Below are 16185 nucleotides of genomic sequence, written 5' to 3' on the forward strand. Positions count from 1 at the left end.
CGAAAGGTTAGGAGGCGAGGTTCATTTCTGAGATCTCCCCGTGTACAACATTTGAATTAAACAGGGCCACTTTATATTGTATGCGATATTGGATGGACATGCACAGCATTCCAGGTCAAACCCTTTTAGAGACGTCAAGCCTCTACAGACAAAGTAAAGAGTAAGAAATTGTTGAACTTGGAGGTGGAACCCTTGTCCGGGGGAAACTGCGAAGCTGCTGCCGGGGGGGGGGCTATAACACTCGCCGCCGGAGCAGCGGGCCACCTGCCCCCCCCCCCCTGGGCCTTCCCAGCCGACACGGAGCCGGTTGCGGCACACCGCCGCGGAGGAAATGCGCCCTGCGGGGGCCGGGGCCGTCCGGGGTGGGGGATCCGCCGAAACCCCGGTCCGACACCAAACCCGCTGGTTGAATCCTCCAGGCGGACTGCACGCACCCCACCCCACCCCGTTTACCTCTTAACGGTTTCCCGCCCTTTTGAACTCGCTCTTCAAAGTTCTTTTCCAACTTTCCCTTACGTACTTATTGATTTTTATTTATTTATTTTATTATTATACTCCGGGACGGACATGCACAGCATTTCAGGTCAAACCCTTGTAGAGACGTCAAGCCTCGACCAGACAAAGTAAAGAGTAAGAAATTGTTGTGAACTTGGAGGTGGACCTTGTCAGGGGGAACTGCGAAGCTGCTGCCGGGGGGAGGCTATAACACTCGCCGCTGGAAGCGGCGGGCCACCTGCCCCCCCTGGGCCTTTCCAGCCGACACGGACAGCGGTTTGCGGCGCACCGCCGCGGAGGAAATGCGCCCCTGCGGAGGCAGGGGCCATCCGGGACGCGTTCCCCGCCCCCCCCCCCCCCACCCCCCCGCGAAAGGGGTGGGGGATCCGCCGAAACCCCGGTCCGACCGAACCCGCCGGGTTGAATCCTCCGGGCGGACTGCACGGACCCCACCCCACCCGTTTACCTCTTAACGGTTTTCCCGCCCTTTTGAACTCGCTCTTGAAAGTTCTTTTCAACTTTCCCTTACGTACTTATTGATTTTATTTATTTAAGGTTTTTTTATACCGGCATTCATGAAATCTTTAACATCATGTCGGTTTACAGAAAACAGGGGTGCAAAGAAAACAACCTGTTTGTTTGCCTGTTCATCCAGACCTTGTGTTCCCACAAGTGTTTTAACTCAGTTGCGGCTGTGCCTGTTCATCCAGGCCTTGTGTCCCTAGGTGGGATTGACCGTTCCATCTATTGCTATCTGTAATAATATAAATATCGACCCTGCGGGTCAGTACGGCAAGAGCGGTATTCAAACAGCAGGCGCTGGGCTATCAATATACAGACCCCTGTGTACTTGGTAGAGGTTTTGCTAGGAGTAAAAAATTGTTGAGAATAATGTGAGTTTCTTAATAAGATCTCATGCTAGACTGTTGAGGAGATTAGTGATGGCTTGTAAGCTGTTGTTCCAAAGTGCGATGGCTTTGTTAATAGATTCTGTTATGGGAATAAGAATCTGAACATGGTCTGCATAGATGTAGTGAATGAGGTTAAGACTAGTTAACGGTTGGCAAAGGGGAAGGAGGTAAATATTGAAAAGGGTAGGTGATAGGGATGAACCTTGTGGTACGCCAAGGGAAGAATTTGTAGATGGTGATTCTTTATTTTTATTTAGACTTTAAAACTTCTATTACTGAGGAACGACTTGAATCAATTGTGGACTGTTCCCAAAATGCCTATGTCTGAAAGGCGATTGAAGAGGATGGGGTTGTTGATGGTGTCGAAAGCCGCCAAAATGTCTAAAAGGATTAGGAGAAAGGAGTGTCCTTTGTCTAGACCCATAATAATATGGTCAGAGATATGAGTAGGGTTTCTGTGCTGCGAAATTTGCGGAACCCATATTGGGAAGGGAAAAGTAAGTTGTGATCTTCTAAATAATCCAGAGCTGGATGTTGACCAATTTCTCTGTGAGTTTGGCTAAAAATGGTAGATTCCAGATAGGGCGGAAATTAGCCAGAACACCAGGGGTCTAGGTTATGTTTCTTGAGGAGTTGGTTTCAGGGATGCGTTTTTTAGACTATCTGGGTAGAGTCCTGAGTTAAGCAGCAGTTTATGATTTTGGTTAAGGGACCAGAGATTATATTTGGAATAAGTAGCAGTAGCTTGGAAGGTATGTTGTCCGATGGGTGGCTGGATGGTTTCTGCCTTTTAAGAATGGATTCCAATCTCTTTGCTTGATGGTTAATTCAAATTTGTCGAACTTGACTCCCTTAAGAATGTAGGTGTTATCGAACGAGGTGTTGTAGTCAGTCTTGGTAGGAAGGACAGCAAGTGTGTTTGAAATCTTCTGCTGAAAGAATAGGGCTAGCTCATTTGCTTTGGATTGAGCTTGTTCGCCTTGTGTCCCTAGGTGGGATTGACCTCTGTGCTCGAATGATGTGCTTGTTCATCCAGGCCTTGAGTCCCTAGCTGGGTTGACCTCTGAACCTCGAACGATGTGCCTGTTCATCCAGGCCTTGTGTTCCCACAAGTGTTTAACTCCGTTGCTGTGCCCGTTCCTCCAGGGCCTTGTGTTCCTCTGGGGATAGGGAAATACCTACAGTACCTGAGTGTAATCAAGTATGAAGTGCTAGAAACGTTTTAGAATAAGAATATAAATACATAAAAACAAATAAAAATTACTATCCGAGTATCCGTGTTCATCCAGGCCTTGTGTTCCCACAGGTGTTTTAACTCAGTTGCTGTTCCTGTTCATCCAGGCCTTGTGTCCCTAGCTGGGATTGACCTCTGTGCTCGACTGCTGCACCTCTTCATCCAGGCCTTGTGTTCCCACAAGTGTTTTAACCTGGTTGCTGTTCCTGTTCATGCAGGCCTTGTGTCCCTAGCTGGGATTGACCTCTGTCCTCGAATGATGTGCCTGTTCATCCAGGCCTTGTGTTCCCACACGTATTCTTATTTCTGAGAGATCCTCCAATTCCTTTGTCATCAGCTGAAGTGCGTAAGTACAGTCGGAATTCACTAGACGCCAACGGAATTCACTAGACGCCAACGATATTCACTGGACGCCAATGTAAACACCGGGTACACACAACTCTAGGGGTGGACCCGTCCAGGGAGTCCTTCCCTGAACAAGCATGAGGGTGGAGGTGGGCTTTACTGCACACCCACCTGATGGACCATGCCCATACCGCTGCCAATATTCTAGCATGCATCAGAAAGATGCTGGCGAGCTACCAGTGTTTTAACCTAGTTCCTGTGCCTGTTCATGCAGGCCTTGTGTCCCTAGCTGGGATTGACCTCTGTCCTCGAATGATGTGCCTGTTCATCCAGGCCTTGTGTTCCTACTGGTGTTTTAACTCCATTGCTGTGCCTGCCTGTTCATCCAGACCTTGTGTTCCCACACGTATTCTTATTTCTGAGAGATCCTCCAATTCCTTTGTCATCAGCTGAAGTGCGTAAGTACAGTCTGAATTCACTAGACGCCAACAGAATTCACTAGACGCCAATGATATTCACTGGACGCCAATGTAAACACCGGGTACACCCAACTCTAGGGGTGGACCCTTTCCAGGGAGTCCTTCCCTGCACAAAGGAAAGGGAACTCTCTCCTGGGCCAATTGATAAGAAAACCCCAATTCTGCAGCCAAAAATAGGCTGGAAATCCTTCCCCCATTGACTTTAATGGGCGACATATGGACATAGACTCAACTTATTGAATTCTGTATATGTCCATATTGACCGCAAATGGGACCCCCTTTGGACATATGGACATATGAACTTAAACTTTTGCTCTGCACATCCCTAATTAATACCTAACTACTATGAGGGCCTTATAGCTAGTCTCTCTCTCCTTTTCTTAATTTACATCGCACCATGCATTAAAGGCGTTTTTCGCATGCGAAAATGCCATATAGCACTTTGATAAATGACCCCCTTAGATTGTAAACCACTGGGGATAGGGAAATACCTACAGTATCTGAATGTAATCTGCTTTGAAATACTGAAAAAATCTAGAAAAGGAGTGATGTACAATATTTGATATCTATATTGGAACTGTGAAATTGAATTACTTGCTCAGCACAGAAAAAAAAATCTAACTGTGTACACTCAAATTGTCCATCTGTGGATGAGCATTGTAAATATGTTCTTTTGCAAATAAAGCAGGCCTGTTTTGGAGCCACATCTTTTGAAGCAGTATAGACTTATTCCTAGTTCTTAGCACCAGGAGTACAGAAGGTCTCTCCATTCTTACCTCCACATTGACAAACCACCTCCAAGTGCCAGCATAATGTTTGTACCCCTTAGAAGCCAGCAGGAGGAACCAAGATGAAACGAGAACTGAGCATGCTCACTTTAAGGTGCTCATAGTATATAGAATACCTTCAGTAAGTAGTATGCTCACACTATTTAGTCAATGCATTTTCTTTTTTTCATGCACGAGAATGGCTTGACCACACTGTTTCTGGCATTTATACTGCAAACATGCTAAGCCTTTTTGTATGGCTCATCAAGTGGCATTTTAACAAGCTTATTACATTTTTTTGCAAAATTTTGCACACTACAATGTTGCATGTCTTTTATTGCATGGGCCCCAAAAGTATGACAATAGTCATACCAAAATATTTCTTATTCCAACTTACTGGTTAAAAGAAAGTTTGTGTATTCTGCAGCACTTTAAAAAGACAGCAACCACCCGATACAATTTACTACTACTACTACTTCTCTTATTTAATATTTCTATAACACAGCACTGTACAGACAACGCATAAGAGACAGTCCCTACTCAATAGAGCTTATAATCTAATCAAGACAAACATATAGGTCAAGAGACTTAGGAAGTTTCATTTGGTAAGAAATGGTTAAAATAAATTAGTTAATGAGGTTGAAGGTGAACAATCAGGCTTAAGATTTAAAAGCAGCCTAGAAAAGGTGAGTTTTTAGATGGGATTTAAACAAGGCGAGAGAGGGAACGGACATACATGCTCAGGAATTGTAATCCAAACACACTGGGCAGCCAGATGGAAAGCACAGAGGAGAAGAGCAAAGATAGAAGTGACTTATCTGATGAGCGGGGTGCACAAGGAGGGGTATAGAGAGAGATAAGAGAGGAAAGGTAGCGAGGAGCTGCAGAGTGAAAACACATGTAGGTGAGAAAGAGGAGCTTGAACTGCGAGAGTGGCTAGGGAGCCAATGCAGTGACTTCAGAAGATGGGTTATATGGGTGTAGTGACTTTGTTCAACCATCTCTTTGGGATGACATGTACTGCCACTACCATGTGGCCTAGGACGAACAAGACTGACCTTACTGGAGACGGATACTGCCACAGGATGGTCTTCATTGGGCCCCTTAGAACCATGGCCCTTTCATTTTGGAGGAACCCTCACTCCTGAATCAAATCTAGCTATGCACCTTATGAATTGGATCTTCATTAAAAAATGTATTGCCAAATTATTATTTTTTAAAAATGCTTTCAGCTATTTGCCAGTAGCACTCCTGATATCAGGTCAATGCAAAGTGAACTAAAAACAGTGTTATTTGAATACAGAGGGTGATTTCCAAAATCATTTACTTGGCAATTTATACATAGTAATTTTCGCAAATTGTCAGCCCTCAGTCGGCAATTTGTAGTAATCAATCCAGCTAATGGCTGGCTAATGGATATTCAGGGCAAAGGTCAGATCAGGATAGCCAGTGTAATTTTCCTCATCGGAGCAATAGAGATCTCTCCTACCCCAACAGCATTTAGTAGTTTAGGGTGGAGGTGTAATGGTGGGGGCTTGGGGTTGTGGGAGTCATGGCATTTTATGGTTTTCATGGATTGGGTTGTCTGGAAGTGTCCATATCCTTGCATGTTGTTTGTATCATAAATTAAGGATATTGTTTTTATGTAATCCACTTTGTCCTTGCATTACTTGAAAAATGTAGAGCATAGATCTGAGGGAATATAGAAAGGAGTGTAGGAGGGGGTGCATTGGGGCTTGGAGCCAATTGAATGATCTTGGGAGGGGGGAAGGAAAGATGGATCAGGGCACCATGAATGATCTTGGCCAGAGGGGGGCACCAGCCCGGGAGGGTGGATCACTCAGCCTGCTGCAGGACCTTTATTCACAGCATGGATGTCGAACCACAAACTACCCTTTCTGTACACTTGAAGGGTGGATCAGCCTGGTGTTACTATAGCCAGGGACAGGAACATAGGATGCGTTACAGGCCAATGTAAAACCTGCTTTTTATATACTGTTCACTAAAGGCTTGAACCATTTAGTGAACAGCATGTTGCAGTTCTATCAACACACATCTTTAACATCATCTAATAAATAGATCAGTGAAATGTTAGGTACTGCACTCCATTTGAATTGAGAAGTTACTGTGTTTTAAGGAGGAGGGAAGTTTGGTTTTTTTTGTTATGCTATATTGTATTTTAAATTTGTTTCTTCTATAATTTGCATGTAATTCTGATTGATGTTTTTGAGTAATCGGGAGGATGGCTGTAAGGGGAGTAGGATTTTGTTAATCATATTGAGTATTTTTTATTTTAGATATTGTAATCTCCTTTGTTGTTTCTTGAAGTGATGAAAAGTGAATTTAAGCATGCAAATTAAATTAAAGTTATTTTGCACATATTTAAGCAAACATGTTACTTTATTCAGTAATAAAAGCTCTGAAAGAGAAAAGAAGGCTTGCTTGAAGTGATATGGCCTCAGAATGGGCTCAGCCGCCCAACTGTTCTTGGGGCTGCTGCTGTTGTAACCCTGTGCTGTTGTAACCCTGTGCTTCTCTGTGCTCCTAGAGTACATTGAAAGTCCTCAGGAGTGATACAACTACAAATAACCAATGTAAAATAGGTTCTTTCATTGATGGGGATAATTACAAGCCTTTAAGATAACAGGAATGAGTTATTTTTTGTAGAGTTTCCATTGCATTACATCTTTAGCTGGTTTTATCTAGTTCACTTCAGGGTGTGAGAGCATCAAGAAATAGTAGCATTTAGGTCAAAACTGTCAAGGAAAACACAATAGCTATCAAATACAGCCTCTTTGTTGCTGTCAGAATTCAAACAGCGCTTGATGTCACGCTGCCTTCGCCACGGAGTCAGGGAAGCTTTCTGTTCTATCTTTTAAAAACTATCTTAAAAAGAAAAAAGATAAAATGGCATATGGGACAGAATGCTAGTTGTATGACTTTACATAGTACCTCATTCTGAAATTGTTTTATTCAGATCTAAAACAAGTTACACATTGACTGAATTCACGGAGGAACTATTCCTACAATATTCCTACAATATATAAACCCTTTAGAGTCTGCAGGCTGTCAACTTCCATTAATAGCTATTCTGTAATAAAATTTGCAGGTCATTTAGAGGCAATACGTTTTTAATCACTGGAGGTTCTCCATTTTTTCCCCGCTCCTATTAAATCCAGACATTGCGGCAAAGGTCCTCTGACTGAGAAGCACAGACTATGGTTCTCTCCAGAATCCTCTGCCAGGGCACTCGTAAGCAATCCAGTAGGTGTCGTTGTGCAATTCCTTTCCTCCTGGGGGTTGTGAATGCTGCTCCCCAGAATCCCCAGTCCCTACGATTATCATTTTCTAAAAGCTTAAACAAGAGTTAGCACACAAAAAAAAAATCGGCAATAGCATCACTGTTTACAAGATACAAATTTGCACTAATTTAGCCATTTTTCTGTGGACTAAAGGATGTCTAATATACGCTGTGCTCTTCTATATGTACCTTCTGGATTCCAAGATTGCTTGCAGTTCTCAGACTCTGTGCAACTAAAAGAATATAAAACAGATTTCCGGATATGTTAACCTTGAGGACTTAATTTGATTACAATTAGCATAACATTTGTTAATATTAATTGTCTTTTTTTATTATGGAAATATATGTAAATCTGTTTTCTTCTGTTGATCCTCAAAGAACCCATCAGCAGCAAGTAACTCTGATGACATAAAATACAGAGGCAGAGCCTTCTGGGGCTTAAAATGGTGCTGTTTGCATATTGGTAACCAGTCTAATGACTTTGTCTTGAATTTCTGTGCATCAATTTTTTTTCAGAGATCGAAAATAGCAGTCTATGAGAAGATGTGGTCATATATGAAATCTGCAGAGCCATCTGTGTTCACCAAAACGACTGATGATGGTGTGGCAAGGGTTCGGAAGTCCAAGGGGAAGTTCGCCTTCCTGCTTGAGTCGACCATGAACGAATACATTGAGCAGCGCAAGCCGTGCGACACGATGAAAGTCGGTGGAAACCTGGATTCCAAGGGCTATGGTGTGGCAACTCCAAAGGGCTCAGCATTAAGGTGGGTGGAATAATATAACAATATGTACGTTGTTATAGTATTCCACCTACCCTGATGTGTTTGTGTTGTCATTTTCTTTCTTGTGGATGCTTGAGGTAACAAAGTTTAAACTCTTCAATATTCCTTGAAGTTACAAAAGATGGGTAAATTATGGTTTCATTTATTTAATGCATCCAATTTCTTTTTGTTTTTTGCGTTCTCTGTGTGTTGTCCTCTGTTTGTTGCTGTTTTAATTTTACAGTCCGATGGCTTTTTTTCAATTGACATGGTAAAAAGCCAAGTTAAATTGCCATACGTGACATATGTTTCTTGCATGATGTGGTGTTCCTGTTAGTATTTTCTCAGACAATTTCCCCGTCCCGCACACTTCAGTTTTGAGCAAATGTTATCCTCCATGCCACCTTCCAATATTTAACCCTGTACTTGCTGTTCAGACATTTTTTATAGCTCCACGTTCTGTGAAATTTAGCCAATTTGTCCTCTTGTGCTCCTTTTTATACGTTACGATTTTTTAAGCATTTTGTGCATTTTCTTACAAGTTATGTTTTATCGTTTCAAGAAATGCTGTTAACCTGGCAGTATTAAAACTGAATGAGCAAGGCCTCTTGGACAAATTGAAAAACAAATGGTGGTACGACAAAGGAGAGTGCGGCAGCGGGGGAGGTGACTCCAAGGTCAGCCTCAATGTCACCACAATCGGGTACCTTAGACCAGAGTAATCGGCAAAGCTGTTATTTTATCATCAAAGAGAGGGTACACAAATTTGAACCTTTTAAGTCATGACCATTGTTGAAATCACTTTTACAGTAGCTTTCAAATTAGGCAATCTTATTTGCATCCTCAAGTTTGGTCAAACTGGGAATCCTTATTGAACTAACAGATGGAGGCTGTAGTAGAACCTTACCTCCAAGAGCTAAAAATCAGAAGCTTTTTTTCCCCCCAAGGCTTAAGGTATTTCAGACTCAGTTTTCAAAATGCACCGCTGAAGCATCACACAAATTGTCATCCTGATTTCTGGGCACTGCTCACAAATGAACAGTCCCTACATCATAAAAAGAATCCATTACAAAATACTGATCACTTTTCTTTTTTTACTGTAATCTTTCGTTTACTAATCTCCGATAACCTTTGCACAACATTGGTAAGAGAAAAGAGAATCGTGTCATGCTTAATTCTGCTGGGAAGTTAAGGCCCTGCCGGGCTTCCCCTCTGGGAACACAAAATGTTTGAGTCATAAACAAACCGGGAGGATTAAAAAAAAAAAAGTCTGCATTGGCTTGAATTCTGTTTGTTTCCTCTGCTTTTAAGTGGAAAGTTGGAGTATCAATAAATCAACCTTGAACAATGATAGATTACGAAACGCAATCACTTTCTCAAAAATGTATTCTGTCCTACAAACCCATGAAGCATGACCTAGAGAAGTGAATTGGAGATGCAGTGTTTTCACCTTCCAGCTCAATCAGAACCAGTGCTGGGAGGCTGGTACCATGAAACCTCCATCAACAACTATCCAGGGATCTTTCCCCTCTCGCCCTCATTGCCCCAGCAGTCCTGAGGCTTGGGGCCGTGCACCAGGGCTCCTTCCTGGACGCTGCTTCATGAGCCAGGAATCTGGCCACCAGGTATTGCATTTGGTGATAAACATGACCTCCCCCCACCTTGCCCACCCTGGGCTTGTGAATGCAGTTTCCACAGCCTCCTCAGCCTTGGGTGTGGATGAACTTACGCAGGGATCAAACTAGAGACCTTCTTCTATATGGGCAGCACATAGCATGTCCATTAAACCAGCTCCCTCTGATCTTGTGTGATATTACTTAGCATGCCCCTGGCTCATCTTAGTAAACAGAACAAGAATAAACAGAATGTTAGCTAATGTTTTATAACATTTTAAATACTATTCTGATCTAAGAACTCAGTTTTGTAATGTGCACAAAACTCTCTGTAACCGAGACAGGAATCATCCAGTTAAGGGTATGGAAAGGAATGGATTTGGAATGCACTTATATACTCCTTATTTCTTAATGGGCTCATAAATCACTACATGTGACTTTAGAGAGCAGTTGTAATCCATAATCAGTGTTTAAGTGATTTATTACAGTAACTTGATTAACCTCTTCCGCTGTCATGATACATATTATCAAAGTACATAGGTCAGTGTTTAACATTTTTCAGTTTTTCATGCACTTTTTCTTACCCTTTGCCTTAAGAATATCTCACCGTCATAGAAGATTTGTCTCTTCTATACGATTCAAAAGTTGTTATATTCTGACTGTGAGTTGATAAAAACACAATTTTTTTCACTGAGGGACATGCAATTAGAAAAACACTGTAAAAAATAATCAGCTGCATGAGCTGATAAAAATTTAATTTGCACAGTAAAAGATCTTTCAACATGGTATGCAATAAGTTTTGCAAATAGTTAATGTGGAACACACAAAATAGCACATAGCAAGGAGAGGAATGTGAAGCCAATCAGTGATGCTGTTCCGATTGAAATGAGGTCACAATAGATCAACAGATTTCTCAGGACAACATCTTTATATAATCAGCTTCAAAGGAGAATCAAGGTACAGTCCCCCAACACGGCCGTGTTTCGCCATGGGGCTGCATTGGGAGAGAGACATGAAGAATAAATACCAAAAATTGTTATCTAAACAAGAAGTGAAGGATTAAATAAGAACCATGGCATATAAAACAGCTGACAATAAACAAACAATACAAAGTACATACCCAAAACAATAGTAACAAGGTGTGATTGTGATAAATTGCAGGAGGACCTTGCGAGACTGGAAGATTGGGCATCCAAATGGCAGATGAAATTTAATGTGGATAAGTGCAAGGTGATGCACATAGGGAAAAATAAATCATGCTATAGTTACACGATGTTAAGTTCCATATTCATAGTTACCACTCAGGAAAGAGATCTAGGCGTCATAGTGGATAATATTTTCAAATCGTCAGCTCAGTGTGCTGCGGCAGTCAAAAAAGCAAACAATGTTAGGAATGGTGAATAAACCAGAAAATGTCATAATGCCTCTGTATTGCTCCATGGTGAGACCACACCTTGAATACTGTGTACAATTCTGGTCACCACATCTCAAAAAATATATAGTTGCGATGGAGAAGGTACAGAGAAGTGCGAACAAAATGATAAAGGGGATGGAACAGCTCCCCTATGAGGAAAGACTAAAGAGGTTAGGGCTGTTCAGCTTGGAGAAGAGACGGCTGAGGGGGGATATGATAGAGGTGTTTAAAATCATGAGAGGTCTTGAATGAGTAGATGTGAATCGTTTATTTACACTTTCAGATAATAGAAGGACTAGGGGGCATTCCATGAAGTTAGCATGTGACACATTTAAGACTAATCGGAGAAAATTCTTTTTCACTCAACTCACAATTAAACTCTGGAATTTGTTGCCAAGGGATGCAGTTAGTGTAGTTGGGTTTAAAAAAGGTTTGGATAAGTTCTTGGAGGAGAAGACATTACATGCTATTAATTAAGTTGACTTAAGGGTAGATTTTCAAAAGGTTGTGCACGTAAGATACGCGCTCAACCCCCGAAAACCTACCCCTGTCTCCCCCTGAGCATGCCGAGCCTATCTTGCATAGGCTCGGCGGCGCGCGCAAGCCCCGGGACGTGCGTAAGTCCCAGGGCTTGCAAAAAGGGGCGGGGCGGAGGCGGTCCGGGGGCGGAGAAGGGCGTGGCCTGAGCCTCCAGGCACAGAGTCCATTTGCCACTGTGCTCGGGATTGTGGGCTGGCCGTTGGCCGGCACGCGTAACTTCTTCAACAAAGGTAAGGGGGGGGTTCTAGGTAGGGCTGGGAGGGCGGGTTAGGGAGGGGAAGGGGGGGGTGGAAGGAAAGTTCCCTCCGAGGCCGCTCCGATTTCAGAGCAGCCTCGGAGGGAACGGAGGCAGGCTGCGCGGCTCGGTGCACCCCCTTGCACGTGCAGACCCTAGATTTTATAACATGCGCGCAGCTGCGAGCGCATGTTATAAAATTGGGCGTAGATTTGTTCGCGCAGGGTTGCGTGAACAAATGTGCGCCCACGTGCAGGTTTTAAAATCTGCGCCATAGGGAATAGCCACTGCTATTATTGGCATCAGTAGCATGGGATATACTTAGTGTTTGGGTACTTTTCAGGTACTTGTAGCCTGGATTGGCCACTGTTGGAAACAGAATGCTGGGCTTGATGTACCATTGGTCTGATGCACTATGGAAACTTCTTATGTTCTTAGTTTTTCTCAGTAGGAGACATCCTGTAAAAAATTCAGAAGAAAATAGTAAGAACAAAAAAGTGCAACAACTGTGTTGAGAACAGCAGTACTGCAAAAGTAATTTTAAGGCTCAAACATACCGTATGTGGTTTATATGTTCAATAATATGCTACAAAAAAAGAAGATGGAAACAAGAAAATCATTAAAAAGGATTCATTTAAAAAAGGAGAAGAAAAGCATGCCATAAACAGAGTACCGTATTTTCCGGCATATAAGACGACTGGGCGTATAAGACGACCCCCCAACTTTTTCAGTTAAAATATAGAATTTGGGATATACTCGCCATATAAGACTACCCCTCTTCCAACGCATTCCAACATTTACAGCAGGAGGGAGTGACTCGAGGAGCGAAGGCGCGCTGCCCGATTGGCCGGTGCTGGGCAAAAGGGGCTTGCTTTGGCAAGCCCCTTTTGCCCAGCACCGGCCAATCGGGGAGCAAGGGAGCGGAGAATGAACTTTTTTTTACAGTGTCCGGTGGGGGGGAGGGAGTGACTCGAGCGAAGGCACGCTACCTTCCCTTGCAGAGCAGAACGAAACAAGGAGGGGTGGCGGTGAGATGATCTGAAGCTGCTTGCTCCGTCCTCGCAGCACAGAGGTCAGCGCTCCACAAATGGCTCCCGTCGCCCTACGCAGCGAGCTTTACACCGTCCTATACACCAGCAAATATTCGCCCTTTAAGACGACATCCGGCGTATAAGACGACCCCTGACTTTTGAAAAGATTTTCAGGGGTTAAAAACTCATCTTATACGCCGGAAAATACGGTATGTAAATATAGTATCGGGCTAAAAGCACAGTGTTTAAGGGAAAAGGTATATCAAGAAAAAGAAACACGAGTAAAAGGAAAGAAGATGGAGAAAAAAGTAACATATTGAGAAGACGCAATGAGCCTAAAAAAACTGCTCTTACCAACAATATGAAACTTTAAGAAACTGCCAAATGTAAAGACGGGATGCCTACTGGAAAAAGAAAGGCTAAGCTGTTTTAAAAAACGTGAAAAGCCCGCCAAAAAGACATGCTGTGTATTGTTTGTTGTTTTTTGTCAGATGTTTTATATGCCACGGTTCTTATTTAATCCTTCACTTCTTGTTTAGCTAACAATTTTTGGAATTTGTTCTTCATGACTCTCTCCCGACGCAGCCCCATGGCGAAACACGGCCATGTTGGGGGCTGTACTTTGATTCTCCTTTGAAGCTGATTATATAAAGATGTTGTCCTGAGAAATCTGTTAATCTATTGTCACCTTATTTCATATGGAACAGCATCACTGATTGGCTTCACACTCCTCTCCTTGCTATGGAATAAGTTTTACCATCTGCATGTTCATTTTATTTATATAATGATTTTTTATACCGTCATTCATGTTGATACATATCACGTCGGTTTACAACATAAATCAAATGTTGGTTACTACATTTGCGTATAAAAGGAGGACAACTTTTAAAACGATTCATCTAAAATATAAAATCTGTCTCAACATAAGCTAAAATTAAAAAAAACTATGGATCCAAGCACATCTTAAAAAATAAAACTATAGATCAAAGCACATCTTAAAAATACAAAATGTAACATTAAAAGGTATATCACTAAAAATTATAAGTAAAAACATCAATCCTTGTTGTTAAAGGCTTGGTTAAAAAGGCAGGTTTGACTCCTTTTTTAAAAAGTCTGATATCCATTTCCATCCTCAGCTGTGGTGGTAGAGTTCCAAAGGTTGGGACCGGCAATAGATAAAGCTCTTTCTCGTACAGTGTTCATATGAGCAGATTTTGTCAGAATTGGTAATAGCCCAGTGTTCGCAGATCTGGTTATTCGTGCTGGTACATGAAAGTGTAGTGCTGCATTTAACCAAACGAGCTTCTCATTGTACAAGGATTTGTGTATTAATGTAAGTGTTTTGTATTGTGACCTGTATCCCATAGGGAGCCATTGAAGCTCTTTCAGAACAGGGGTGATGTGCTCAAATTTCTTAGTGTTAGTCTCCTTGCAGCAGAATTCTGCAGGAGTTGCAGCGGTCGCATAGTGCTAGCAGGAAGGCCCAGTAAGAGGGTGTTGCAATAGTCTAATTTAGTAAAACTCAATGCTTGTAAAATTGTCCTAAAATACATTTTTGCCACACTGGCGTGGTCTAAGGATATGCTTTTATTTAATTTGTTTTTGTTTTTAATGCACACTAAGGGGTAGATTTTATAACACGTGCACGCACATGTTATAAAATCTGGGGTCAGCGCACGCAAGGGGGTGCACAATTGTGCACCTTGCGTGCACCGAGCCACGCAGCCTTCCTCCGTTCACTCCCCCCTAGCCTGACCTTCCCACCCCTTCCTCTAACCTTTCCCCCCCTTGCCCTACTCTAACCCCCCCAAAGTTTTATCCTACCTTTTGCGCCTGCCAGCAGGCTGCGACACACGATTCCTCAACACAGCGGCAATGGCCGCTGTGTTGCAGGCCTCTGGCCCCGCCCACGCCCTGCCCCAGACTACCCTGCCCATTTTGTAAATCCCCGGGACTTACACGCGCCGCCGGGCCTTTTTAAAATAGGCCCGGCATGCTTAACCTTTTGAAAATCCGGCCCTAAATGTTTCAGTGTGCACTATTCTGAATTAGTGCACACTAAATAAAAACAAAAATTTAACAAAATTGAAAGAAACACATGAAACAAATTTAAAAAGTGAAATGAACCCAAAAAGAAAACCAATACATTTTCTGGCTGCACACCCCTAGTGTGGCCACAGAAAGAAAAAAAAATATTTTTACATGGAGCACTAGCTCCATTGTAGAAATCCCCATGCCAATTGGCCGAAAGAGAAAGGCTCTCTCTTCCAAAACCCTCCTATCACTAGAAGTCCAACCCATCCCCACCTTAGTGCTGACCCTCAGCCTCCTTCCCTACCCCATCCCTAAAATAGTCCTGATTCTCTAATGTTAAATGAAAGAGCCCCTTCCAGTGCAACCCATCCCTCCCTTCTCCTCCAAAGAATGAAAGAGACCCTTCCAGGGTAATCTTACCAGTCCCCCAAAATTCAAAGAGCCCCATCCACAAGTCAGCCCAGATCTCCCCACCCACTGCTCTGGAATGGTCACCTAGCATTCTGGAAGGTCCAACTTTCTTCAGATCTCTGCTGCCCTCCCAGCCACCTATAAGTGACACCATCGTGACACATTGTTATATATCAAGCTGGCATTATTCAGACTCTGCAGTCCCTCCCACTGCTGAAGAATATTGAGACCACAGGAATGGCCATTCCAGACTGGTGAGTATTTATTATTTATTTTATAAAAGATATATTGCTTCCTAATCCAAGTCTTGAAGATCAGAAGCACAACTGTAGATTTTATCCTCCAAGCAATGGGAAGCCAGTAGAGTTTCCTCAGTTCTGGAGTTATCCAGTCCCAGTATCTAATTCCAACAATAATGCATATTGCCGCATTCTGGATAATCTCTAAAGCATGTATATTAGGCAAACCCAAGTGGAAGGTATTATAATAATCGACCCTAGTAAGCACTAATACCTGCATTCCTACCCTGAAATGTATGAGGTTAGCAATGATTTTAACCACCACACCAGCTTAAGCTTATGAAAGGCTGCCTTAGCCACTATTTGAATTTGAGG

General features: G+C 42.8%; 1 protein-coding gene across 3 annotated transcripts in view; it reads left to right on the forward strand.

Moving 5' to 3' along the window:
* GRIA3 (glutamate ionotropic receptor AMPA type subunit 3) overlaps positions 1-16185 on the forward strand; it is a 759693-nt gene that overhangs the window by 662130 nt on the left and 81378 nt on the right. For 2 of the 3 annotated variants that reach the window (XR_003857595.1, XM_029607861.1), the window contains exons 13-14: positions 8049-8296; positions 8856-8970. Coding sequence is in view for 2 of the 3 variants with exons in the window: in XM_029607861.1 (XP_029463721.1) it covers positions 8049-8296; positions 8856-8970 (363 nt within the window). In the remaining variant the exon portion in view is untranslated. Of the gene's footprint in view, positions 1-8048; positions 8297-8855; positions 10479-16185 lie in introns of those variants that run through there. The other variant, XM_029607859.1, reaches the window with a different exon arrangement.

The sequence above is a fragment of the Rhinatrema bivittatum genome, chromosome 6 (assembly GCF_901001135.1).
Source record: "Rhinatrema bivittatum chromosome 6, aRhiBiv1.1, whole genome shotgun sequence".
NCBI lineage: Eukaryota > Metazoa > Chordata > Amphibia > Gymnophiona > Rhinatrematidae > Rhinatrema > Rhinatrema bivittatum.